The sequence below is a fragment of the Streptopelia decaocto genome, assembly GCF_964273445.1.
Source record: "Streptopelia decaocto genome assembly, chromosome: 5".
Taxonomy (NCBI): Eukaryota; Metazoa; Chordata; class Aves; order Columbiformes; family Columbidae; genus Streptopelia; species Streptopelia decaocto.
In genome coordinates, this window is record NC_138659.1 from 1,540,371 (window position 1) to 1,565,283 (window position 24,913).

Sequence of the window (24,913 nt, forward strand, 5' to 3'; positions counted from 1 at the left end):
TGAGCATTTCTAGAGGATGATAGCTGTGCAGAGAGAGCAAGATAGGGAACAGATCATTTGGATTCCTTCTCTACAGCTGAGTCCTGCTTCCTTTGTGGCTGCAGGCAGCGCCTTGGTGGTTCTGTTTTATCTTTGCTGATGTGGGGCTGTGGAGCTCAGTTAAGAGAACCCTGTGGAATGGCTGAAGATCTTTATTAATGTCAGTTGTGGTAGCTGAAGAAGTGCTGCTACTGCATTTCTATCTGGTGTAAAATTTCTAGAGATAAATAGGATGTGTTTTGGTTTATTCAGTTTGTAACTTAATGTCAACCATTGCAAGAAAAGAAACTGCTACTGTAGATCAGAGTTCATGTATTCAAATACAGAAGGGTGAGTTCCAGCTTCAGGGGATTTAAGCAAATAGCATTAAAAGACACTGAAGTAAAATGAAGACTTTTAGCAAATCATGGCTAGAATGTTTTTGGCTTGGTGTGTTTTGGGTTTTTTTGCTTGTTTTGGTTTTTCCCTGCAGGTAAAACTTACTTTCTTGTTCTATATCATCTGAAGGACACATGCATTTTCTGGGATTTTGGGAATGATTTCTGGGGTTCTGGGATTAGACATCAAATTTAACAAGATGATATATAGCTTTGAAGAGACACATTTGATGTACCACTTAGCCTTCCCATAATTTACTGCCTGCCTCCAGTCTCTGGAGGGCAAGGGGTTTATCTGCACTCCAACCTGACTTTATAAATAGCAAAGCGGGAGAGGGAAAGAGAAAAGCAGGCTGGGGACCTGCCTGCTAAACTGTTATGATATGACGGTGATGCAGGTAGGTGACATTAAATGCTACTGTCTGCATCCTTAATTGTGAGTTGTCATCCCCTTGGCCATTTGAGGACGATAATGTGCTGTTCATATTCCAGATTTCTATTCTTATTTCTGTTCTTAATCATAGGTCTGTATGTTCCAACGTCCAAATGGATATTTATAATTTAAAAACAAAACCTCAGGTGTTTTAGGAGTGGGGGTTTTGTTTGTGTGTTTAGGGGTTTTTTGTTTGGTTGTGAGGTTTTGGAGGGGGGAGGTTTGTTTTTTGATGGGTTGGTGTGGGTTCTTTTGTTTCATGTTTTAGTTTGTTTTTTTGTAGTGGCGATGAGGAGGGAGGGAAGAGCTGAGAACACCCTGAGTGGGTTTGCATGTGGTTAATGTTCCTGCCTCAGAAGTGCAGCAAGCTGCCAGTACCAGCCCAAATGGAAAAATGGCTTGTCCCAAGATGTAATGAAAATTAAACACAAACAAGTGGGGCTGGGAGGTAAGGGGGATCTTGCTCTATAGATATTTGCCATTTCTGATTTTGCAAACAGCTCTGCGGTGTCGTTTGATCTATGCTTCTGCATAATATTACCAGGAGATATCTCTGGCCTTTTGCTTTACAGTCAGATCCCTTTGCTGCACTATTTAGGATGAAAATGCAGTCAAGTATTAACATTGAAACTGTTTATGTAACTCCCCACTGCATGGAACCTCTCCAAAATACCCTGCAATTGATGGAGGGGATGAGAAACAAGAGCTGGATAGAAATAGTGCCTGCTCTGGGATTTATATAGGTCAACCAATTTCAATAAATAGAAGTTAGGCTGTTGATATATGCCCGTCTACTTAAACTGTCATCAAAGTTCACTTAGCTGCATTCCAGCAGAGATTGCTGGCAGTTAAAGAGATGTGAAAGGCATTGTTACAGAGGGCTGAAAAAGGAAAAGGAGGAAGAACAAAGAAATAGCCAGGCAAGGAGATCTCGCAAGGATTGCACTTCCAGCTTCCTGGTGGCACTGACAAGTGTTGATAACTCTCAGCATCTACATTTGAGTCCCACTTTCCTGCCCTTCCCTTGTGTCCGTCCATTTAGGATGCTCGCTCATGGCATCAGTCTCAATGTTCCTTTTTTCTCTTTTCTGCTGGAACATATTTAATTTGCTTTGAACAAGAGCAAACCCAAATCCCAGGGCCTCTGAATCAGGGGGAGCTGTGGAGGGGAAATACAATGAATGTCTTAATCCTGTGTCACCCTGTCTTTGAGACACTGCGCTACATTAAATTGATTTTGCAAATGAAAGCTAAAAGCTAAGCAAAAGCCACCAATCTATTTTGCCTAAAGATGATTTTAGTGCTCTTTATGTTCCCCTAAATGACAAACCAATTTGTTACCTGACTACATAAATATTTGCCTATATTAGCACCAGAAATGTTTTATTTTTATTAGCCCAAACTTTATCTTTTTATGAAGACACAGGGGCCCAATAAAATTAGTGTGCAAATATAAAACCCAATTTGCATTTTTTCATGGTCAGCAGAAAAGCTGAGCAAAATCAATTTGATATTAGGTCAGCATATACATCAATAAAGCATATGCACACACAGGACCATTGTAATGGTCGCTGTAATTTCTACGCTGCCAGAGTAAAGAGATTAAATAATATTAAATGCTCCAAAATAGCTTTGCTTTTAAGAGGAATGTAAAAAGAAAGAGACACTTTTGCATAAAATGGGCAATAAAGGATAATAGTTGCACAATCTCCAACTGTAAAACATCGTGACAATGATCTCAGGGGCAGGCTTCCTGCTAAACAGCCCCAACTCAGCAAAGCTCTTATGCCAACACTTCTATTGGAGTGTGGTTTTAGACACTATAGAAGTCCATCAAATAAATCACATATTGAAGCACCTAACAGAGTCAGGGCCAGAACCTCAAAGAAAATCTAGAGCTTGAGAGGTGTGGAACCAGTTTGCAGCATTACATGCAGGACCACTGCTGGGTAGAACGTCCATGCACAAGTGAGGCTTTGCTAAAAAATACCCCTCCATATTGCAGATGAGATGGTCTGAATGTGGTGGTAGGTGAGGGGAGTCAATGAGCAACAAGGGCACCTTGTAGCAGTGCTCCCTGCCCAGACCTGACCTCCCATGGATTCCAAGATGCTGCTGCCTCCCTTTCTGAGTACAAGTACATTGGAATGGCTACCTGACTTTCAAAAACCTGTAGTTCAATTTTTGCTCCCCCACTCTGTGTTCCAAATGGCATTATTTTTACCTTCTGTGCCACATAGTTTCTTTGTACCACTCCAACTATTAGAAGGCAAGAAAGAAAAAGCTTTTGTTTGCGTGACCTCACCAAGTCCAATGGGAATTGGTAGTGACCAAAACTGATGTTTTTTGTGCTCTGTGTTGCCAAGATGTGCGCTCTTACCCAAAATGACATTTGTGACCAGAAGTAACAAAAATAAATGGAATTAGGTGCTAATCTGGTCTCCCAGGACAAGTCAGAGTACAGCAAATGCTGCTTGGATTTAATTTGCTAAAGCAGGTTAATGCGGTAGAGACTAGGCAGGCAGGACGGCAATGACATCAGGGTTTGCTTGCGACGCAGATGTTGCGGTTCTGTTGGACACAGACAAGCCGAGATAGCACAGTGAAGGGCAATGCAATACAATTATTTTGATTTCTTCCGTGGAATCTTTAACTCGCAGGGTTTTGACTATAAAGTGCTGGCAAGAGCTCACCTCATACTGCAAAGTACCCGAGAAAGGAAGATAATATGGAATTTGTGATGGTTACACGTATTTTATGAAAATGTGTATTCAAATCAAGTGCTTTTTTTTGGGCCTATGTTTTTAGGGTGATGGATTTACATTTCTTCTGATTAGAGCCTTCTGGTCTTGTTGAGATGGGGTGAGATGTAGGAGGGGAGAAAGGCAAGGTTTCCTAGGGCCTGGCCCAACTTTGAAGTCCTCTGCAAAGGAATGGAGTTCACTTCGGAGTTCTCCTGATGGGCAGTGCCAGTTAAAGGCTGTCTGGAGTAGCCTACTGGGGTCAGACTCGCTCTTCCTTTGTACTCCATCAGCCCTAGTACTAATTTGTGCCCTTGCATCATTACCTTACCAGTGCTACAAGACTTACAGAAACCACAGATCTGCAGTCTCTCTGCAGTCTGTTTCTGGTCTGCTGTGGTATCAGGGAAGGTCCTGGATGTGGAGCAAAGTTCTACCTCAGTTCTGTTACAGCACATCATTCTGCTGGTGCAAATGGGATTACATAAACTTAACACTTATGCATGAAACTTCTAGATATTATTTTTTTTTAAGTAGAAAATGTTTTCTATGGGACCCTGTTTTAGTTGCGCTAGTGTAACATGTAACCAAGAGTGGAAATTGCTGTTTCCTGGTTGAGAGTTGGGGAACTGTTGCTAGTGGGATTGCTTTAAGTGGTTGGTTTGTATGTGCTATAGCAGTAGAGGATAAAGAACATGAGTTGAGGTCCAAACAGTGTAAGTGATATTCAGAGTGAGAGATCTGAGTTGTTTGCTTGCAGCTAACCGGGTTTCTTTTCAGTATGACATTTGCTTGGTGTTTATCACCATTGTGGTGGCTTTAGTGCCAGAATAGATGTTGAGGTTAGTGTTATTTATTCTGACTAGCACCTCAGATCTTCACAGCTTTGCCCGGGGAAATCTCTGCTGCAGAGGACGGTGGTGGGTGAGAAGCAGGCTATGAGGGTGGAACAAGTAGTGGCAGATTGTTTAGGTCCCTGTCAGATTCTTGAGTCAAGGCAAATATTATCAATGGTGATGGTAGTGGTAGCCTTCAGAGGGAAAGTAAAATGTTCAGTTCAATCTTCAAGATACTTTCTAGAAGAGAAAATAAAAAAGAAATAATTCCAGAAATCTATAAATGTCTTCTCTTGGACAACTTTTTCAGCAAATAGTTTTGTTTGTCAGATGCATTCCTATGGCAGTCGGAAAGGTGGAAGGGGCACCACAACAGACTCTTTCACTGCATTTCCACTATTGGCCAAGCTTTGGCTAAATGGAGTGTACCTGCCTGTCATTTTGCTTAAGTGCTTTTGGCATCTACTGAGCAAAGCTATACACTTCTAATCTTTTTAATTTTGATTGATCTTTTCAATCCTGAAGTAGAAAATAGGATGTATTTTCAACGTATCATTTGAATTAAAATATGAACCAGTGTTTTGTAGTTGTTGCATCCATTACTGGTTTGATGGGTTAAACTTGGCCAGCTGCCAGATGCCCAACCAGTTGCTCCCTCTTCAACAGCACGGGGGCAGAAAGTAAGATGAAATGGTTTGTGGGTTAAGATAAAGGGATATATCACTTACCAATTACCATCGGGGGCAAAGCAGACTTGGGGAAAAATTATTAATAATTTAATTTATTGCCAATTAAGATAGACTTGAACAGTAAGAATCAAAGAGAAAAATTGAAACAACACATTCTCCAACCACCCCTTGTATTTTCCCAGGTCCTATTTCATTCCTGACTCCTCTACCGAACCCCATCCCCACCAGTGGTGCTGAGGATGGGTACTGGCGTTGTGATCAGTTGAAAACAGCTCCTCTTTGCTGCTCCTTCCTCCTCGTGCTTTCCCGTGCTCCAGCCATGGCCCTTCCTGTGGTCCTGCAGGAGACTGTGGTCCAGCACGAGGTCTTCCATAGGCTGCAGTGTGGGTATTTGCTCCAGCCTGGTCTCTCCAGAGTGCCAGGGGAGCCCCAGCACCTGGAGCGCTCCCTCTTCTCCTCCTCTGACCCTATTTCTCACTATTTTCTTCTCACTCCTCACTTTGTGGTGTTTTTCCCTTCCTTGAACACACTGTCAAGGAGGTGCCACCACCCTCGTTGAGGAGCTGGGCTGTGCCCTGTGGTGGGGACATTGTGGGTTGAGCCTGGGGCAGCCCAGCCTTGCCTCAGAGCTCAGCCCTGCACTTGAACATGGACACCTGATACAATTGGTAAAGGAAAGATAAAAAACTACAAAGCTTTTTTTATTTTACTCTTTTCTCTTAATCCTGACTACCATAGTTATCCTTCCTTTCTCTTCCACTCTAAAGATTGTTAGCCTAAAGATTGTTAGGCTATCTGTAAAACCACAGACAGAGAAAACAGAGCTGTTGCAGTTTGGACTTAAGGGACTATTTGGAGGTCTGTGCATGTACATACATATTTGCCGGCCTCTTTATCACAAGATGTTACGGAGACCCAGACAAGCATGAGAGGCTGAATATATGATTCCAAAGACCACCTGTGGTATGTCGGGATGGATGGGTTATGATGTGCCGGTGCTGGGTTAGGGGTCAGGCTGGGAGCCCAGCCTGTAAATAATGCATGTCCTGTACCAGCTGGGTTAAGAGTCCACATCTCAAACTCTTGGGTGTTAAGGTGTTCAGTATGAACTGCTCCTTGGTTCATATCGGAAGCCCTCGGTGCACCTTGTCCTGTACACTGGCTAATGGGCATCCACGTTGCTTCATTTGTCCCTGTTCTACCAGCTTTTGGAACAGCTGAGCTGTGATTGAAGAGGACCCGCAGAACTGAAGGCCAGCCTGCCAGTTTGATTTTTCCCATGTGTTCACAGAACCTTGTATTTAGGGATTTCACTCATCTAGGAGACACTACTGAATTTTTCAGGCTTTCCAAGCTGCGTTAAAGATGCAAAAATGCTAACAGAAACACTTAAGAATTTTTTTCTTATGCAGATGCACACATTCTGAAATACAAACACTGAAAATGAAAGACTTAAAAAAATAGTTAACAGGTCACATTATTTCATGCAGCTCAAATATCAGAAAGAGATGCACATGTGCACAGCCACATGTGCTGTGTGCTTTACTGTTTCTGTATGAATAATGCAGGATATTGCTTAAAGAAAAAAATTTACAAAGGTTTGGGCTTGACAAACTTGGCGAGAACATCTGCCACATGAAGATGGGCAGCCAGCTGTGCTTCTGCTCATGTTGAACACTGCAAGTCTAGGAGGCCGTGTGCTCTGGAAGGCTCTGTACATTGCAAAGCTGCGCATTCACACTCTGCAGCAAGTGTACTTGGCTGGAAAATGAGTGATGCATCAGGATTATAGACCAAGGTGAAGTCACTTGGCACTGAGTGCAGGGTGGAGGGAACTGAGGTCCCGGATTGCACCCAGTGCTATGTCTCCCATTGATTTCAAGCAACTTCACACGGAGCCCTTAACTGGGCAAGTTCTCTTCAGTTCCAGAGAAGAATGAACTGACTAATGATTTTAATAACTATTAGAAAGGGTGAAGCATAAATAACCAAAAGTTGTAATTAAAAACATACAAAACATGCGCACAAAAAAACATCAAACTAATCCTCTCAAAGATTTCCTGACCCAGGAGCTGCTCCAGCTGCAAACAGTGGCCATCACATTGCTGAGTATCACTGCCCCTTTAATGTGATGCTGCTTTTCCAAGAGAGGAGGAGAACTTTCCCCTTGCCAAAGTGATCCCAGCTTTCTCCTTTTGCTCATTAAAGTTGGTTTGCTGATTTATCTCCTTCCTCCCCCACTAAATGTTGATGCAAATGCTGTGGGGTGGTCATCATCTTCTAGCTGATGGTGTTGTGTTCCTTTTTGCTGCCTCCCCCTTTTCTCCTGCAGACAAAACTGACCCCATGAGCTGATGGGTTTGTCAGAGACATTCTTTCTTTTATTTCTTTGCCTCCGGGGCTCAAGGAGAGTGGTGAAGCTGAAGTATGAAAGAACAAATGAATGGTTGAGTTACAGGGTGAGCAGCTGTAGGACATCTAGAGAGGTTAAGGAAATACAAATAAGCCTGCTGAGATGGATATATTTTTGGTTGTTCTCAGGAGACAATTATTCCTGTGGTGCTGTTTGGTTTGCTTTACCTTGGGGGAAATGGAGCATTTCGAAGAATTCAGGAAATTAAAAAAATAACTTCAGTACGGTCTCAAGGACTCCCAAACCTATTTGAAATTAAGTGTGTGTTTGGGTATATATGTAATCCATCTATGCAATTTAGGGGCAGGGGGACAAGGGGGGAGCTTGGATTAAGGTTTCAATCTCCTTTCAGTGCGTAAAGCTTTTCTTTCATAACGAAGATGTGAAGTCTGGAGCAATTGGATCTTGCCGTGTTTAGTATCAGTGCTGTGTGTGTTCAGATCTAGATCAGACATCTGAGGTCCTCACCCTTTATGGTCTTTAAAATTGCCAGAACCCATTTTGAAAGAGAACAATTTTTATTTCCTGTTTATTAAATGCTGTCACCGCACAAACAGAGAAAACATCCTGTTTGACCCGTGCACTTTACAGCTGAGGCAAGTGGCCAAAGTCATGTGGTTTCAATATTGGGGGGGTTAACCCATGTTAAAGTCAGTGTAGTTGGGATCTACGTCTCCTTTCCACCTGTCAAATTACAATTTCAATGGGAAATTGTAATTGTTGAATTGAAATTGAATTGTAATTGGGAACTGAAATTCCCCAAAGGGAACAGTTGAGATTATTGAAATTGAAACTGAAGTTGAAATTCAAATTGAAATTCAAATTCAAATGGAAGTGGAATTGTAATTGGGAACTGAAATTGTTCCCTTCACCCTTCAAATTACAATTTGAAGGGGACCCAGCATGTTTCCACACCCTGACTGGAAAAGGTTGCTGAAATTAATCCTGGTCTCTTTTCCACACTTTATTTTTGAGCGTCTCTTCCAGATGCAATCCCAAATAGTTACAGCTTGAAAACAAACAAACAAACAAACAAAACCAAACAAACAAACAAAAAAAAAGGGCAAACTAACAAATAAACCAAAAACCCCACAAAAAAACACAAACAAAAAAGCACCCTCCCCAAGTACCCCAGAGCAAAGCCCAGTAAATGTCATTTGTTAGCACTTGATGTTGTTTGGCACTGTTAAGGCTTATACCAAGCTTAGTGCAGGGTGCACTTGGCTTTAGGTTGTGAATGGACCCCTATGGCTGTTCTTGCTGCCCCAGGGGGATATTTATCACAAGTGAGAGAGCAATTACAGACAGTTAAAATTGCTGGAGTATATCTTGGGTTTTAAAGAGCGTTAACTGTGTTGTTGCAGGTTTGGCTGTGCATCATTAGTTTTGCAGCCCCTGTGCAGTCTGCTATATGGCCTGGTGCAGCGACCTAGGGATGCTGCCTCCTTGAATTATAGATTGTGCTTATTTATAATGTATGACCAATTTTAATAAAAGGATATGCTTTAATATTAATGGCCCTTTGTGTCCTACCTATGGGACCCAGTTTAAGAACTTTCCTCTCTTTTTCTGCCTGTCCCCTGCCACCCCTCCTGCTGCAGAGAACCTGTGTCCGGGGGCTGAACAGAAAGTGGTGTTCATCACTGCCCGAGTCCACCCCGGGGAAACACCGTCTTCCTTCGTGTGCCAAGGTGAGTGTCTGCGTGGCGACGGCAGGTCTGCTGAGACCTGACCTCCTATTGATGCGTGTATTGGGTTGGCGTAAATTCGGATCTGATGGAAGGGTGAGTTCATGCGACAGGTTTTTTCCCCACAGTGAGGATATTAGCAGAACCTCTGGCCTCTCTCCAGCTGCCTGTCTTCTCAGGGGCAGTGGAATATATGACCTCAGAGTCTTGTGAATGTTTGCTGAATTGGGTCAGAACTGCATTGTGAGCTCTTAGGCTGCTCAGGAAGAACTGACAGGCTCATGTATGTGCGATGTGGTCATGTAAGGCTCCTTTCCTTAGGAAAACAGACTGAAAATGTTCAGGGAGAGGTTCTCCCTTAAGTGCTTATGTCTTCTTGCTGTCTAGTATCTTCAGCTTCTTTTCTACCGCAAAGCAGTGACCCTGGCTCTCCAGTTTAATTCCAAGAGGCCTCTATTTGTGTGGAGCTGCTGCCGTGAGGGGCAGAGCTCCCAGTGGCTGACAGCTGTTCCTGTGCAAAACAGCCCTGCTCAAAATAGAAAGCAAATTGCCCAGTTCGTGTTTTTCTAAAGAGTTGTAAATCTCAGGCTTGTGGGTACAAATAAATAAATAATCCTGGCATGTGTTCATATAACTTCATTGTGTAGGTCTGAAATATCGTACTTACGGTATGTGACTTTCTCTGGTGGTAGATTGCTGGCAGTGTAAATCAATGTAACTTCCCTGCAGCCAAGGCAATGTGCTAATTTCCTACATCAGCTCGGATCTGGCCCTGCCTAGCCCATGAGCTGCATCAATCAAGCATATGCAGAGTTTATTGTGTTGGGTGCTTGTAACGCCACAGACTGGTTTGTGGCTGGCCCTGCTGGTACCTAAAGACCTCAGTGGGAAAGGTCTGGCGATGTTTCATGGTTTTCTCAGCATGTTCCTCATCCTGCAGGGTCCAATGTCTGGCACCTAAGGCAAAAGATCAACAGCTGTCACTTGTGCTGTCCTAACAGGACACTGGGTCTCTTGCTGACCCCAGAGGCAGCAAATGTAAAAGCCTTCCTTTAATAAAACAGCTTCAGACTGAGAGCAGGAAATCTCAGCGAGTTTCCCACCTCCTGTGGTGGCACAGTCAATGCAGGGCATTATAGTACACATGATGTTTGTTAATGAATATGGATTTTTAATTGGATGCTTTGATTCTGTTTGTGGCTGCTGGCATGGCCCTGTGAAATGAGGGCTGAGGCGTGCTGCTGAGGTGGTGCTTTGGAAATGATGGTGTTTTGATAATGGAGAGTTTATTCAAAAAGGGGAAAAAAAAGAAGGGATGTGAAAAAACGGGTGGCACGCTCTGCCTGATGAAACAACTGGATGGAAGTCATGCTCTGATTGTCTCGGAGAAACTTTGTGTTTTGTAGCGAAAATTAAAATGAAAAAAGAGGGGGCAAAATAAGAAAAAGAAGGCATCTGTCTTGGAGAAGCACATCAGAAACTTGCTGTGACTGCAGTTATAATGCATGCTTGACTCGCTCGGAAATGCACGGGTCTGAAGGCACTCAACTCCGCTGTGCATTGAGCCATCCTGCTTGCTGCGGATGGAGCTGCCTTGTGTGTATAATTAGTGTCAAGACAAGTAGAAATCACAAACATCTCAAGGCCACTGCTGCGTTGTTTCTAGCATTGCCAAATGTGAAATTAGGTGCTTTCTCCACCTTTGGAATCTTTTGTGTGGAGGAGTCAAAAGAAGGGATAAAAAGGATCCTTTTGGCAGTCAGGTGAGGGCACAATGAGGAGGTTAATTTTTGCAGTCCTGGGAAGCATTTTGGCGGAGTTAGGTGTTGCAGATTTAATATCCAAACGCCAGTACGTATGGGACATGTCAGGATGTTTTTGGTTTTTGTAGAGAGATTTCTTCTTGAAAGTTTGATTATGCTCACCACCTGAAGTATTGAGATATGGAAGCTAATCTCAAAGATTGCCCAGGTGCAAGCGGCATCTCATATTTGGAAGAGCAGAATTGTGACTGCTGAGGTTGGGCGAATCAGCCAATAAGGGAATAGATAATGAGTTACAAGCTTTATTTTTTAATTCTTCATTTTTCTCCTTGGTTTCATTCAGTTCAGACTCTGCCTTCCTCATTAACACTCTGAGCACATAATTAACTCCTTAGTCATTTTCTACCTGTCTTGATCTAGCCAAGACCTTCCCTGCCCGCTTTGGCCTGTTCTCTGCTAGGGACATATAGATATGTGTAGTCCAAACACCAGCTTCCTGTGGCCTGACAGCAGCTCCCTATTACATCTTCCAGTTTTCGATTAGGCGAGATACTCTGAGAAGCATGTTGTCCATACATTAGAATGTACTAAATTCTGTCTATTGGTCCTTCATCCTTTGTTTTACCCACAGCTTAAATCTAAGCAAGGATCTTTGTGTTCCTGTGGAAAAAGACCATAAGGTCATCTCCCCATTCAGAGCTGTATTGTTTCTGTGTCATCCTTCTTCATCTTCCAATATAAAGAAGCCACTGGCAAGCGAATTTTGGATACAAATACCCCGTCTTCCTGCAGATGTGCAAGCATTGTAAACTTGGGTGCACAGCTCTGTGTCCTTACAGCTGTGCAGCGCTTGCAGCAGTAGCCAGACCTCTCTAGAATCATTAGGCACCTCATCCAGCAGTTAAAAGCAAGTGCTGTAATATTTCACACACTCGCAGCTGCTGCGCTGCAGCTCACTCCCTTAAAAGGCAGATGAAAGCCCGGGGGGCCTCTTCGTAGAAAGATGGATTAAGAAGCTTTTGTTTCTGTTTTGGTCTTTCAGGAGTTATTATCATGCTTCAGGCTAGCCTTTTTAGGAAGTTTTCCTGATGGTTGTTCACCGCTTGTTGTGAGGGTCAGGGACAGAGGTGGAGAGTTAGTCCTCAGACAGTATATTCTCATGAGCACCCTTTACACCCCAAGGTAGGGGGGTGCTCTGCTCCTCAGGCTGTGATGGTCATCGCCAGCGTTGGTGCTTGTGTGGTGTTGGGAGATAAGTAGGGATGGGGTCCAGGGTGAAGAGGGCTGCTGTTTTCACTTTGCTCTTATAGACCATTTTCTAACCAACTGGAATCACTGCAGGGCTTTTATAGCGCAACACACAACAGTGCGAATGCATCTTACGGCTTGAACTCATCTCCCACGGGCTGTTCAGATTTCTGAGGAATTTGTCTGAAGTTGTGGGTTTAGGTTTCTTTCCTTTCTTCGATATTTTTCCTGATTTTCCTTCCCCCCAATATTTTTATTTAAGAGAACATACGCTATTAATATTTTCTGGCTTCCACATTACCCTGTTAAGGCGAGTAAATTATTAACTCTTAAAGACAGAGTCAGCTGTCAGATAATGCCTATATACATATGTAGTGTGCACAAATGTCTGTGTGTAGAATCTGTGCAAGTCCAGACTCTCTAAAAACTGGTGGTCAGCCAACTTTCCAAAGGCTTTGATTTTTGTCCCAGATCTGTCAATAGGAATTATTTTCCCCCAGTATTCTTAGTCTTATTTTCCTCCCTTTGGCTTCTAGATTTTATTCTCTTTGTGAGAGATAAGCAACTGTCCCTCACTAATCATGTGCATGGAAAGTTGTAGGAGACATGTGGTGACTGCTATGTTTAAATTTGTCATGTATGCTTTGGCTTTTGCCACCAGTCAGTAATTGCAAGCTAAAGCGTGTCTAGATATACTTGGCTATGTATTTTCCTCATAGACGTAGCATGTTCTATTAGTAGGATGTTATTTGTCATTTTTAATATTTGCTGGTGTGGCATCCACCATGTCATCTAAGCGTAAAAATGAAAACTTGTGCTCTAAATTTTGCACTTTAATCCACTTTGCCAGACTGAGAGCCCAGAATGGGAGACCCAGTGCAAGAGGGAGGGAGAGGGATTCCACAGCCGGGTCTAGAGATGCTGAGCATCTTGTGCTAAGTGTAATCTGACCTGAAGCTGACCTTGAAGCTCATGGCCTGAATAGGGAGCAGCCATTAAACCAAAAATATAAAGAAAACAGACACCTGGGACTCTTATCCATAAGAAATGGAGCAAAAATGACTTTTCAATCAATCTTTTTTCATTACAGCTTCTTAAATGAATGCTCTCTCTTGCTTCACCTTAAATCAGGTGGTAGTAAATGAAAAAACAGACTACCCTGGGCAATGTCTCTTGATTTTCCGTTAACGTTCTTGGTCTGTGTTTTTAATATCCACCCTCTCACCACCAGAGGGCAGGAAAAAGTCTGAGAACTTTGTATACATTTTGATTCTATGTTTAAAGAACAGAGTAGAAAAGGGTAGACTGCCTGAAAACCAGTCTCCCACCGGCTGTCTCAGGAGCCCTGCTGTTGCACAATAACTCTCTGCGCTGGTGATTAAACCTGCTGTGACCAAGGTTCTCCACATGCTAGGAAGGATTTTATCTCTAGACAGATTCCAAGATTGCCTCTTAAAAGTAGTGGCTGTCTTCTAGTCCACTTCATGGAGGCAGTGCCTTCAAATGCTTTGAACTGGATCCTGCAGGATCCCTGAAGGTATTAGTAAGAGAGTGAAGTTGCTACAACACGAGTGGGACTTGATGTTTTGGTTTGTGTGCGTGGGTTTCTGGTTTTGTGTGGGAAAGGCAGTTGTATGTGTGAGAAGAGTCGTTCTGAAACTTGTTGCTCCTGCTTGGAATTTTAGCCAACCTCTGTCTTCTATTATGAGTAAAGAAGAGGAATAAACTGTTGGGGTTAAAAGCTGCTTTTCTGCTTCCTTCACTAAGCATGAATCCTTTGAGCATTAGGGCATAAGTGATGATAGCCGAAAGACAGGGCAGGGCATGTTTTAAATGCAAGAGTAAATGCAGCTAATGAAGCCTTTACACGGGAAAAGAACCTTTCTGAAGGGACAGACTTGGTGACCTTGCTTAGCTGTTTCCAGGGGATAAATTTCTCCTAAAGAAATGAAGCTGAGTTCTGTAGCCATTGGTATAGGATGCCTTTTGGTAGCAGTAGCTGTACTAAAGAAAAACATTGAACCCAGAAAGTGCCTGTTGTGGTAATGATGGAGCCCTCAGGAGCTTGAGAGCATCATCTGCCAGACTTCATACCAGACTGAATTTGCCCCTGAAAAATGCACGGGTTGCATTAGTTCTGACCTCAATTAATCTGTCGTACTTTTGCTTCTAGGAAGCTAAATCACCTTCATTTCTCAGCTAAATTTCCTACAATAGGAGGAAACAAAATAGGATTCCATAGAATAGGGAGGGATCTTATACATGCATGTTTGTTATGTTACTGTGAAATCTTACTTCTGTCTTCTGTGCCAAATGAGAAGCTGGAAGCAAACACTTATGCTTTCCTGGCTACTTCTAGACTCAAAGTGAATGTCTCTGAATGTACAAAGGCTTATTTTGCCATTCGCCGTTGGGTGCAGGAGGGTGTTCTGCCCTGGCCATGCAGCAGCCCTGCAGGTGTGTTCTGATGCAGAAATGCCCTTTGTGGGGGCCGTTGCTGTAGATTGCTTGTGGGCTGCATTGTCAATACCAAAGAGAGCTTGAACCAAACAGAAGCTCCACTTTAAGGGAGTCTTATACTCTCCTGTCACCCCAAAGGTATAAACACAGAGCTTCCGTTCCCTTTCAATACTTCTTGTACCCTTTGCAAACCTCCTTTTCTGGGTGCAATCCACAGGAAAATGAATGTGATATTGCACAATTCTGCCCTAGAGGTGATTGCTGATTTTGCAGAAAGCAAAATCTTTCTGTAAAATGAGTGGTGTTCTGTATGCACAAGATGATATGCATGTTTGCGGCAGGAGAGGATAGGAACACTCACCTGTTCATTTACCCGCAGCTTAGTGCTTACAAGCAGTGAGGGAACGTGGTGAACAAAAGCTGCAGTTCATGGTCTCTTTTATAGGGGTTCAGGAAGCCAAATGATGAGAAGCAGACAAAGACAACAGAATCCAACAGCCCAACCACAAAATGAGCTGCAGGCCTCTCTTCAAGTTGTTAGACTGCATTCACCCTTCTTTAAGTGCACAGCTCCTAAGCTTTAATACAAAGGGAAACACACTCTCCTTGACTTCTAAAGCAACATGAAAAACACTATTGTCTGTCCCTTGTAAATCTCCTGGATGGGATTTTAGTGTGAATTATCCCAGGAGAGCGAGAGGTTGTTCTGAGAATATAAAGCATCCATACTGAAGTAATGAAAATAAAAGCTCCTCTTAAAATTGTGTTGATGTAAATAGATGGTTAGAAGAATTTCTGCTACCCAAAGTGACATTAGCTGTTACAAGATACCACAGGTTTTGAATCAATTCACTATAGTGTCAGGCAGGTATGAAAGGTTATATACCTGGTTTCCTGAGCTGGAGGGAATTTATGATGTTAAATTTCTCTGGCTATTGAGTTATGGGATGTGGAATCCCCAGAGCTCTGGAGACCTGGGCTGCCTCTGGGGGGGGAGCTGTGTCATCTGTGGCTGTTTCATGGCTGAGACCCCTTCCCATCAACAGCAGAAGTTTCACCTCATCTCTTCCATCTTATCAGTAGTAGTGGGAATGGAAAACTGGGCTGACCCCGCCAAGCCTAGGCCTGCACGCTCACCCTTTGTCTTCCAGCAGGAGGAACGGATCAGTCCTAACTCCTCATCCCTGAGACAACAAGGTCAGCTTTGCCTACGCAGCTAAGAAATGTCAAGTGGCTTTGTTTGATTCAGTTTGCCCTTTGCCCAGGGCAGCCCTTTGACTACCTCTATTTAACTAATCAGCTTTACAATAATCAGAGAGCTAAAAGAGCCCTTGGTCTTCAAGAGGGAGAATTGAGAAAGACTTCAGTATGAAACAGCAGGCAAATTTGCTATGTCTCTGGGTAGGATTGCCCAATTAATCTCTTAAACATACTGGTTTTGTAATGTTTCTTGACTTGCCCATACTTTGAATAGCATTAGCTTAAAGATCATTTTCTTCCAGCCCCAACCAGTCTACCTTTGGGGCAAAGATCATCTTCTAACAGCACACTGAGGTACTTTGCTGATGTCTAAGGATAGGAAAAATAAGATACTGATTCAGCTGAGCTTCATGGTCACTTGGCTTTCCTTAATATGGACTGTTTTCCTACTAGAAATTGCAGTCCAAGTGGATTTTGGAGGTGTTTATCCATGTCTTCCCAGTTATCAGTTAAGTCAGGGATATCTTCTGTCTGTATTGCTCTCTATGGCCATGGGCAGCAAGTCCTGCGATTTTAGGGAGCAGTATTATGTCCGTGCAACAGATCTTCTCTGGGCCTCTGGAAGTGTTAGCTGACACACAGCTCGTGGCGTTGGCCCCTGAGCCTGTGCAGCAGTTACCTGGCCAGGAGCACCCAGCCTGCATGCACGCAGGTTTCCCCAAACTGCGCTTCACCTGCATGGATCAGACAGCGCTGGAGCATCCGGCGCTAGTGGGGAAATCCAAGGCAGAAATCTCAAGCCCTGCCCCAGCTGAATTAGATCAGGGTGTGAATATGTAAAACTCAGAACAGAGAGGTGAGGACCACAGGAAGTCTGGGGTTTTCTTTAGATCTCATTTGCTGTTAGTCAAAAAAGAAACTGCTGCTAGTAAAATAACCATCATTAATTTCTAGGCATCAAAGTTGTGAGATGAAGCCTTTTCTGTAAGTGCAGCAGTCTGTGAGATCTGCACTGATTGAGCTTGAGGTGTTGTAGTGGTATATCAGGCTCCACAATTAGGAATCTCTCCTAGTTTTTATACTTTTCTCTAAGCCCTTTCTATTCTTCTTCAGTAGCATCACAGCTCTTCCTCACAACCGATATTAATCTTGCTGGTCTATTGTTTCCGGCTTTGTCTTCTGACCCTTTGTTCTTTGCCTGCCCTGGCTTAGTTCAGCTGAATTGTGTTGTTGTTGTTGTTTTCATCTTGTTTTCAGTTCTTTTGTCTCTGAGGTGCCCTGCACTTGGCTTCTTGCTCCTTCTGCATTGCTGTAGCAGCTGCTCCGAGGACCCGGCATTCATGTGTGACTGGGACTCGGCCGCTGGAAACTTTTCTTTGACACGAGGGCACCTGGGTGACATTCTCCCTCTGCCCCTGCACAGGTTGCTCACGTGCTCTGTGTGTGCCTGTCACAAAGTATTGTGTACGTGTTTATAAGAGGCACGTCTCCTTGACTTCTGCAGTTTACAGAGAAAAGGGCCCTAAGCTTGTTTGGAGGGTAAGAGGGACTGGAGATGAAAAGCTGGCTCCTGCCCCAGACGGTGGCCCTGAGAGGTCGTCTTTGCTCCTTCCATGCAGTTCTGCTTCTCTGGACTCTGGATGGAGAGGAGGGGTAATGGCACATGTCGCAGCCAAAAGGGGACACATTCTTTACCAGTCCTGCTTTATTTTTTTCTAGGAAGGAATGTAGTTGTTAGTAGTTTTGCTTGGACCCTAATGCATGGGCAAAATTCCATTAAATGCTTTGTAGACAACAAGTGTGGATTTAGGGTGGTTTTGAACAGTGGCACACACCTCTCAAAAATGTCACCCTCCCAGAAGGGTGGTTCTTTAGTGACATATGTGGCCCCTAAGTGACAATTTCCAGATGTGCCCTATAGGGTTAGTTCAAGGGTCCATTTAATTATTATGTGTTTGGCAAATGGTAATTGATCCCTGGTGTCCATGCTCTGATTTAGAGGTTATGGTTTCAGTCTTTGCTGCTGCTACATAATGGGAGATGGATGAAAAATAATGAATTTGTATGTTGTAATGCCATAGGTTTTCTAAGAGAATGTTGTAGTTGAAACTTCATAAAGCTTATTTTTATTTTTCTCCTATTTTACCTTTCTCTCTTTTCTTGTATCCCTACCTTTTTGTCATTTTATCACTGAAGGAAAAAAACATAACAGAAGGAAGAAACGAAGAAAGGTAAAACTATGTTTTGGTGTTCAGTTGAAAAAGGAGAAAATAAAAAGTCTGTAGGTTTTCTTATGACAATTTTTTTTCAGATTTTCGAAGTTTACTTCAAAATTTCCAGCCAGTGGTATAGCCTGTAGGCAACATATTACAAAGCTGCACCCTGCCTTATGTTAAGGTCAAACATAAGCCAGGTGTTTGGGTCACTACAGAACAGATGTGGCACAGACAATGACAATGGGTCAAGCTCTTGTTCACCAGGGCCTCCACATACCCCAAAGGAGCAATTTCTAGCATCACTGAAAGATTCCAGTTTACATGGTTATTAAATTTCTACTGTCATGGTGGCTTTTGTATGGCACTAATTGCCATTGTGCCCAATCCCCTTAACAAACAGCAGTGCTTGGTGTTGTAAGAGCCAAGAGAGAACAGGAGGGTGGCTGATTTCCTGGGATGGAAGAAGTCGTTCAGTCTCACTGAGCTTTAACCATCTTGTGTCGAGAAGGACAGTGTTGGCACAGAATCAAGAGTGGAGTTGAAAAATACTGCGGTGCAGCCTTTTCCCCGATACCAGCTTTCCAAAGTGGGGTGTCCCTCTTATTCCTGGGGAGGAACAGGGGACAGCAAGCTGTACTGTCCTGGGTCAGAACTGGAAACCCCTTGGAACCAAACCCCTAATTCACCGCAGGCAGGTTGCCCCCCCGCGCTTGGGACAGCACGGGGAGGTGACTGCACCGTGCTCAGCTGACAGACCCCTCCAGAGCCTTGGAAATGAACCCTTGTTTTTGCAGCATGCCTGGCAGTCGGGGGGCTGTTTGTCAAATGTGGCACCTCTGCCTTCTGCTGTCCGTATCTTTCATGTAAAAGACTGTTTATTAAAATTAAACTTGCCTTTAAGATGTTAAAACTCAGTCTGACCATTCAAGGTAGAAAGTTAGAGTCTTTGCCTCTGGTTACATGTGAACTCTGATTTAGGGTTGTGTTTTTTCTCCTTTTTTCCTGGCGAATGTTCCTTATGGCCAAGGATACGAGGGAAATAGCACCTTGACATTAGCTTATGTGGTCACAGTGCTGCCAGAGTTTAAACCCATCGCTGCAAGGTGCTTGGGGAGAGCTGCTGTCTGAGGGCTTGATGGCACTTGAGAGTTGATTTGCATCCGAGGCAGGATGTGAATGTGGAGAGCAACAGAGCATTTCTTGAACAGTTCTTGTTCTGTAACAAGAGCATCTTATTCCTTCTTTAGTTTAAAATGCTTCAAAGCAGATTCTGCAGTAAGACTGTCTCCAAACAGAATTCTTTAGGAAATGGTATTTTTTTCTTCTTCCAAAAACAGCAACAACAAAACCCCTCAATGCTTAGAGGAGCCCTGGAAGTCATTTCCTACCAACTTCCTTGTGCTCTTCAGGTGGAAACCTGGACTTTATTCCCTCCTGGAGAATTTTCCCTCTTCACAAGCAGAGATGTCAGCTGCTTGTGGTGGCCCAATTCATTTGTGGGCCGTTTGCTCTCCGAATGCTCCCTCTTCAGTGCTAATTACCATCACCTTCAGGATCTGCAGCATGGCTCCATTTTCACAGCAAGCTTTTCTCTGAAGGGAAGGTGGAGTTTAGGACATATTCTGCTGATTAGCAGCCAGGAGCACATCTGTGCTGATGGGGAGCAGCCCTATTTTATTTCTGTGGAGCTTATTCTTGCCTGGATGTCATGCAGTGTAAATAAAAGAACACATCCACCTGCACTTGTAGGAATCAAAGCAGAGCTTTTGTGTTATTTTTCGTTGTGTAAAGATATGGTCATTTTTTGTTTAAGACAAAAAAAAATAACCCATAGGAAAAAAGCTTTTCCTTGCTGGAGTGCAGTACAAGCGGCTATCCAACAAGTTTCCTCCAGCACCACTGGGAACAACTTGCTGATACACAACTTGCATCTCAGATTCAAGGGAGAAAATTCAGATGCAGCCAGCATTTTCTTGGCCATCAGATCTTCCCTGAGGATGAGGTTTTTATTTAATAAAACACTCTTATTGGGTTTTCTTGTCCTTTTTTTCCACCCCCCCTCCAGTCTGGTCAGCTCATGAGTCACCCAGTAGTTCAGGTGTTGCGTACAGTCCTTGCTTTCTTTGTCTGCCAAGACCAAAGTTACAGACTTATTGTGCAAATGGACTTTGTTTTATTTGAATTTTGACTACCTGATGCTGATTAGAACTGCTCAGCCTCTACTACCAACTTGCATGTATCAAGGGGCAAATGGGTCCTGATGTGCTTCTGTCTCAGATGCAAACCCAGAGAAAGCAGAGAGCCCAGGGGGAGAGGCAGCCACCTCTTGGGAAAAGCAGGAGAGTTGTGATGCCACTCACCTTTCTCCTGACCAAAAGGCAACCACAGGAAAGCATAAAGTAACTTTTCATAGAGTTAACAGGACTCTCTTTTTCTGTTTCTGGAATCTGATGGTTGTCCAGTTCAGAAGTGCTGCTTCACTGGGTGGCACTGGTGTTGCATAATGCCTGTGGACTCTGTCCCCTGCTTTACTACTGGGGACTTACAAGTGACTTTGTCTGGGTAGAAGCAGGGGAGTTGCCTTGCACCTTCTAGTTGATTTGAATGGAGGGACAGGAAAATTCTATAAAAGGGAAGGAGTATAAACTGCAAACCTAGTAAGGTGGAAATCAGTGAAGAAGACAAAAGGTTCTGTTACAGCTTTTGCATTTGAGAGTAACCAGAAAACAATCCCTTCACTTGTCTCCACAGGGGAAAGGAGGGCAAATAGTTGTGTGGGTTTCCTATGGGGATGGGCTGTCAGCTGCCATTGTTAGCATCTGGGGAATGGATGTATGTAGTGTCTTACAGGAATGGCAAAGCAGCAGTTCCAGCAGAGGTGAGCAGCTGGGGTTCAGTGCTGAGGAGTGGACACCTCAGCTCTTCTCTTCAGCTGAATGAGCTAAACTTCTGAGCTGGAGCACAGGAAAATGCAATGCCTGTTTCTTCTGGAGTTTCTCCTTGGCTCAGATATTCCCACTTGGCTCTGAATCCTGCATGTGTATCTCCTGGAGAGATGCAGAGTGATAGGGCACCACGTTGCCCATGGGGGCACCTCCTTCCCCATGTGCTCTTGCTCTTCTACTTTCACACTACCAGTGGGTCACACCAGGAGTCTGTCTAGCTGTGTAGCCCTACAGGTTATAAAGGTCAAGGCAAATTAACAGAGGTGCTCCCCAATCTACTCTTGCAATACTCTACAGCCGAAGGAAACTGGAAAAGTTATTTATGGATGCCTGAACTTCTGCCGTGCCCCTCTGGTCTCTGTATCACACATCTTTCTGTGCCTGCCTGGTCCATAGCTATTGCTTCTGGGTCTCTGCTTGGCTTAGGAATACATTTGCAGATGTTGGAAACCATTTTCAGAGTATGTTTTAAAATACTTATTTTTCATTTAATCCCTAACATTATGTATGTGATGTCCTTTTTTTTTTTTTCTCCTCCTCTCTGTGTATTAGATTTTCATATGTGAATGTGTTCTCTGTCTTCCTCCAGAGAAATCTACCTTTTAACTTCTTGGTTTATAATACATTCTTCTTCAGGGCTGATCTATCCATCTTAAGACTTCTATAATTCTTGTTGCTGCCACAGTTAAAGCAATAAGACTAAGAGTACAATGGAGCTGCTTGCTTACGCTTGCTGAAAATGCAAAATACAACTACATGACAAGCCCCCAAGGGAGGTGTTAGGTAAAACTAGTCTATTCTTTTATTCCCACCACCCACCTTTGTTAAACTAAGCACACTGAAAACTCCAAGGTCCCCAGAGAAAGGCACTGCTGCTCGATTGCGAAGAGGTAACTCTGGGCATAGGGATTGCCCAGAGCCCTGGGGAGAACATTCAGCAAACGATTTGAAAGAAGTGTCAACACCTTTGGCTGTTCCTTGCAATACAGCAAACCTGAGCAGTTTCCCAAGTAGAACAAAGTCTGTTTAGTCCTTCCTGTGTCCATAAGAGTTTCTTTTTAGCACTTATAAGGCTCTCTGGGAATCTTTTCCCTGGTGCAGGTGAGTTTGGAAACCTCACACTTGTGGTGCAGTCTCCTTGCTGGCCCTGGACGGGTTCCAGACCTCCATGTGTCCAGTTGTCATGGAAGGGAAAACACCCGTCACCTCCCTGGCTCCAGGGAGCTCAGCCTGGTCCTGGGTGGAGCAGCAACAACAGAATGATCTAGATTTTCTATCCCTGCAAGACCCTGGTAGCTCTAAATAGAAAACTGGGGAATGAAGTGATTTTCTGAGTTTGTGTGTGTTTGTTTGGTTTTGGTTTGGTGTGTTTTCCTTCTTTGCTAGTGCTGTGTGAGCCGTTGGTGTACAGCTGAAACTGCCCTCTAAGGCTATGGAAAGACTGATGTTTTGTAAGTCGGTAAGGACAGCAGGGACCAATGCAGGTGCACCTGAGTTAATTCTGTCTAGATACACGCCTGCTTAACCCTGGTTCATGTATTCAGCATTTTGCTACTCTATTTTTTTATTCCCTTTGCAATCAAGACACTTTTCTGGGTTGCAACCCTCTTGTCTTATGTATTGGGGAGGTGGGATCTCTTGCGTACTTCTGTTCAATTCTAAGGCTTAAATCTTAGCTGTATTTAACATTAGTGAGTTCTGTAAAAATTGAGGGCCAGAATCCAGCAAATGTTTTTAAAGTTGTTTGGAGGACTCACACTCATAGGAAGGACAGACTTTAAATAATAATGGCCAAACACATCATCTTCTCAAACAACATCATTAGAATTATTCTGATAAATCCAAAGTAATTCATTAATAAAGCGAGATCATCTGATCCCCCCAGTGTTTCTCCAAGAACCATTTTGTTTCTTCCCAGGAGGAAGAGAGAGGTGTATGGGGTATTGGTAGGCTCATTTTGATGAGAAGAACTCCAAGCTCCTTACAGCATGTTAGGAAAATTAAAACAAAGCCACCCACTCAGTCTGTGCTGTGCACGGACTTTACGAACCCTTCGGGCAATCCTGCAGCCGCTCTAAACTCCTGCCAATGTGTCTTCTCTTTGGCAACCTGGCACTTCTTTCCATGGGTCTCTGCTGTTGCGCCTGTTCTGCTGCACAACTGTGTGACTGTCCTCTGGGCCTGGGATAGATTAGTTTGTACTTAAGCAAACTTTATCAGCCATCAGGGTAATTAAGTGGCTGTGGTGTGGGCTTACGGTTGTAGAGGTCAGGAAGCAATCTGCTCCCCTCTGTTCAATCTTGCACTTTTTACCAGACAAATCCAGCCTTAGCCTCATTCTACTCCTTTACATCGGTTTATTTTTTTGAAGCCAGCAGGGATCCCATTGCTGAAAGGAACAGGAGAGCCAGATACTGTGAAATAATGGGAGAGATTAACCTGATGTACCACCTGGACTCATACTGAGGACCAAGTGCTGCTGGAGTATATGAGTCCCACAGGCCCAGCGCTGCAGTGGGATGAGGTAGATGGTGCTACCTCCACCTTACTGCTTCCCTGATCGAGTGTTCAAGCAAATTGCTGCTGCCATGAAACCCCAAGTTTGAAGCTGTTGAGAATCTAATTTTTTTCTTCGCCATTCTGTGTCTTTTTCTAAAGTCTGAAATGACCCACAATTGAAACCAATGGCATCAAAATGGGTCCTGAGGCCATAAATTGCTGGTTCCAACAAATGAAGGGGATGGTCAAACTGCTAGGTTCCTTGAGGTCTCCAGCTGTTAAACTGCCAAAGCAAAACTTAAGGCATGATAGAAGACTATTTTATCAGAACAACATTACTAAGGATGGCTCAGTTATATTTATGCAATGAGACATTTCTTGTGGTCTCATCAGCTACTAAGGTCTGTTTAGTAATGTTATTTTTCCAGGCAGGACCAGGTGTTGGCTAGAGCAAGCTATCTGGAGAATTTTCAAGTAGAACTAGACTTGCCCTCACAAAATCCTTAATTGTCTACTTCTTTAATTGATGATTTTAATAAGCAAAATTCAAATGCCACATTTTACCCTCCCCAGGCGATCCTGTGAGGTGCTGAGCACCACCTGTGGTTTGTGGAACACTTTCAGTTCTCCTTGATCTTATTTGGAAGAAGAGAGCAGAGCTGAGAGTACTCAAGCCTGCATTTCTGAAGTGACCAGCAGTACAAGTTGTCTCTGTTAATAAAAGGCTTTCTACCTTGATCACTATAGGGCTGGTTTTTAGAAAGTACTAATCTCCAGGGTGGAGGGAATGAACTTCCAGTGGCACAAATCTCCTCTAGTGGCAGCTGAGTAAGGATAGAAAAGCTTCTGGATTTGCTCAACACTTAGCAAACCCTTTCTGTTGTCACTTGCCCCATTTCTGAGTGCAGTCAGCACCACTGAGCTTCCCAGGTTTGTTTGAAACAACCATCTGTTGGTTTTGGCCCCGAAGATGCCAGCTTTGCTGCCCTGCGAATCTGGCCATTGCTGTCTCAAGTTGAGCATAGTAAAACAGCAGCCTCTGGCAGCAACTTGCCAAAAATCAGCAGTACTAGAGACTGAGATGAGGCATTCTGGCTCTTGGTCCCGCATCCCAGTCACTGGGAATGCCAACTTTAATTATGTTTTACTGGCAATGTATATCTATAGCGTTTTGGTACTGAATCAGGGCATTGCGCTCCAGCCCACCAATAGCAATCGCATATCCTCCAAAGCAGATGTGAATCTCTTTATGAGGAAAGAGCCACAGCTCAAACAACATATGAAATCCCAAACTCTCATCACTTACTGACTTTTTGCACTGAATTGAGTTTACTTCCAGACAGCTGGTTTGTGGCCAACTCTGGTC

The 24,913-nt window shown here is 43.6% G+C and overlaps 1 protein-coding gene across 1 annotated transcript in view; it reads left to right on the forward strand.

Moving 5' to 3' along the window:
• The window catches only part of AGBL4 (AGBL carboxypeptidase 4), a gene marked incomplete at its 3' end in the record, with an annotated part of 860,906 nt that overhangs the window by 653,458 nt on the left and 182,535 nt on the right, over positions 1-24,913 (forward strand). The window contains exon 7 of the mRNA XM_082053132.1: positions 9,130-9,219. Coding sequence (XP_081909258.1) covers positions 9,130-9,219 — 90 coding nt within the window. The remainder of the gene's footprint in view (positions 1-9,129; positions 9,220-24,913) is intronic.